The sequence below is a fragment of the Galeopterus variegatus genome, unplaced genomic scaffold (genome assembly GCF_000696425.1).
Source record: "Galeopterus variegatus unplaced genomic scaffold, G_variegatus-3.0.2 Scaffold4616, whole genome shotgun sequence".
NCBI lineage: Eukaryota > Metazoa > Chordata > Mammalia > Dermoptera > Cynocephalidae > Galeopterus > Galeopterus variegatus.
Window position 1 is genome coordinate 289,072 of NW_007730727.1, and position 2,087 is coordinate 291,158.

A 2,087-nucleotide genomic window follows, 5' to 3' on the forward strand; every position below is an offset into this window, starting at 1 on the left:
CCGCCAGTGAGCGGCCGGTCTGTATGTGGGATCCGAACCCTTGGCGGGAGCGCCGCCGCGCTCCCAAGCGGCGCACTGTAGTTGTGCGCCACCGGGCCGGCCCCTGGAAACAATTATTTTTCAAAGAGATTTTAGGATATATATTTTTGACCGAATTCTCCCTTACTAATTTGGCATTTTCCACTATCTTAATGAATATAGACCATGAATCCTTAGAAGTACTGATTAAACAGAAATAGGGTAATGTTGGAAAAAGAATGAACCACAGGGTCAGAGTGCTTAGATTAAATTCCTGGCTCTATCACTTTCTGTGTCATCTTGGACATTATATAGCCTCTTTAAGTCTCATTTTCTTCATATAAATGTATTTTTTTTAACAGGTTATTAGCATCTATCTGTAGGATTGTCAGGAAGACTGAATGAGATCACCTTTGCAAAGGATTTAGCACAATGGAAGGCACAAAAACACTCTTTGATTTTAGTTATTATTAGACAATCTAAAATAGATGAAATCATAAAATCTGCAAGTCCCACATTCCTCTATTTTATTTCAGTCATTCAACCATAAACTTAAAAATCAATAGTTAATATTTAGAAAATGAAGAGATTTTTCTACATGCACGGAGTTTCTGTCAAGAAACAAGAATATGAGGCTGACCTTAAGCATTATCAGGTAATCATCATGACGCTGAATCTGAAGAAGGTTAGCCAAAGCCATTACACCAGCCTTAAAATCAGGATTATTTACTATAAAAGATTAAAAACAAACAAAAACTTATAGCTCTGCAAATACACAATTACAGACATATCTGTGAGATATAAACTTACAAAAACATTTTCAATTTTCTAGTAACAGCAAATTTCCTAATTTTTAAAATTGCTGTTGACAAGAGAAAAAACAAAGCAGTGTAGAGTACCAAAACCCAGGTAAATTGAAGAGATAAATGGTTTTCCTATTAATGTATTTTATTAGCCAGACCAAACAATCCAATAAATGACTAACTTAACTCACATTAGGTTTATCCTATAACTTGTTCTGCAAGGTTCATTCATGTAGCACTTTTAATTAACATTTCTTCCCAAGGATATTAATTTGAATACCCAGATCTCTTCAATGGACAGTTTTCCCAAAACCTTTTCTCTGAGCAGCAGCTCTGGAGTGTCCAATAAGCTTATTCATTCATAAAGATAATTCATAAATTATAGGTCACAAGTAGCCAGTGAAAGCATATTTAACATATCATAATTTAGGTAATTAGAATCTTCATTCTTTTAAAAGGGGAAAGAATTATTAAAACACACCTGAGATATAAAATAATGAAAAATTTTGTCTTTTGTCTCACAGTGTCACTGGACTAAAAAAATGTATACACCCAGGAAGGCAAACAATGTCCCCAATGATTAAATACAAATCAAAACCCCAACTTTCTAAGGGCAAATCAAAGAACAGCATTTAACATTCAGATATTCAATTGCAAGGCAACGGAGGATGAACATCATAACTGACAATAAAAAAACATTATAGAGAGTAAAACATCGACATAAATGTCTACATGAAGCATTCTTAATTTACTGAAATCAAGTAAATCTGGACTTCATTCTAGTAAGCAAAAAACATCTAAGAAACTAAAAATGTTGGTGATCAATTTTATGCATTTAAATACTCACCATCCAAATTGATCAATGGCTCTGCATTTTTAGTTGCATTGTCAGCACTTTTTGCATTATCAGGTACTGAGTCCTTGTATTTTTCAGCTATAAAAATAGAAAAATTGGTAGAATGAAGCAGGACAGCATGGCACTTCATCACGATATTCAGAACAGTGTACAATTTAAAAATGAGGAATTGTTTACTTTTGAAATTTTCCATTTAATATTTTCAGACTGCAGTTGATTGCAGGTAACCGAAACTGAGGGAAGCAAAAATCACACATACAGGGGGACTAATGTAATTCCTAAACTTAATGCCCAAAATGGTATCTTAGGCTATAGTGCTTATATGATTTGCTAAAGACACAGAAAGGAAAAATAAAAGTGTTAAAAAAAAAAAAAAAAAAAAAAAAAAGGAGTTAGCTTAAAGGGGCTTC

The 2,087-nt window shown here is 33.4% G+C and overlaps 1 protein-coding gene across 1 annotated transcript in view; it reads right to left on the reverse strand.

Annotated features, from left to right (window-relative positions):
- The window catches only part of LOC103603471 (chromosome unknown open reading frame, human C14orf166), a 14,681-nt gene that overhangs the window by 4,661 nt on the left and 7,933 nt on the right, over positions 1-2,087 (reverse strand). Inside the window, exons 4-5 of the mRNA XM_008587995.1 lie at positions 1,669-1,755; positions 659-747 (exon numbers count right to left, since the gene is read on the reverse strand). Coding sequence (XP_008586217.1) covers positions 659-747; positions 1,669-1,755 — 176 coding nt within the window. The remainder of the gene's footprint in view (positions 1-658; positions 748-1,668; positions 1,756-2,087) is intronic.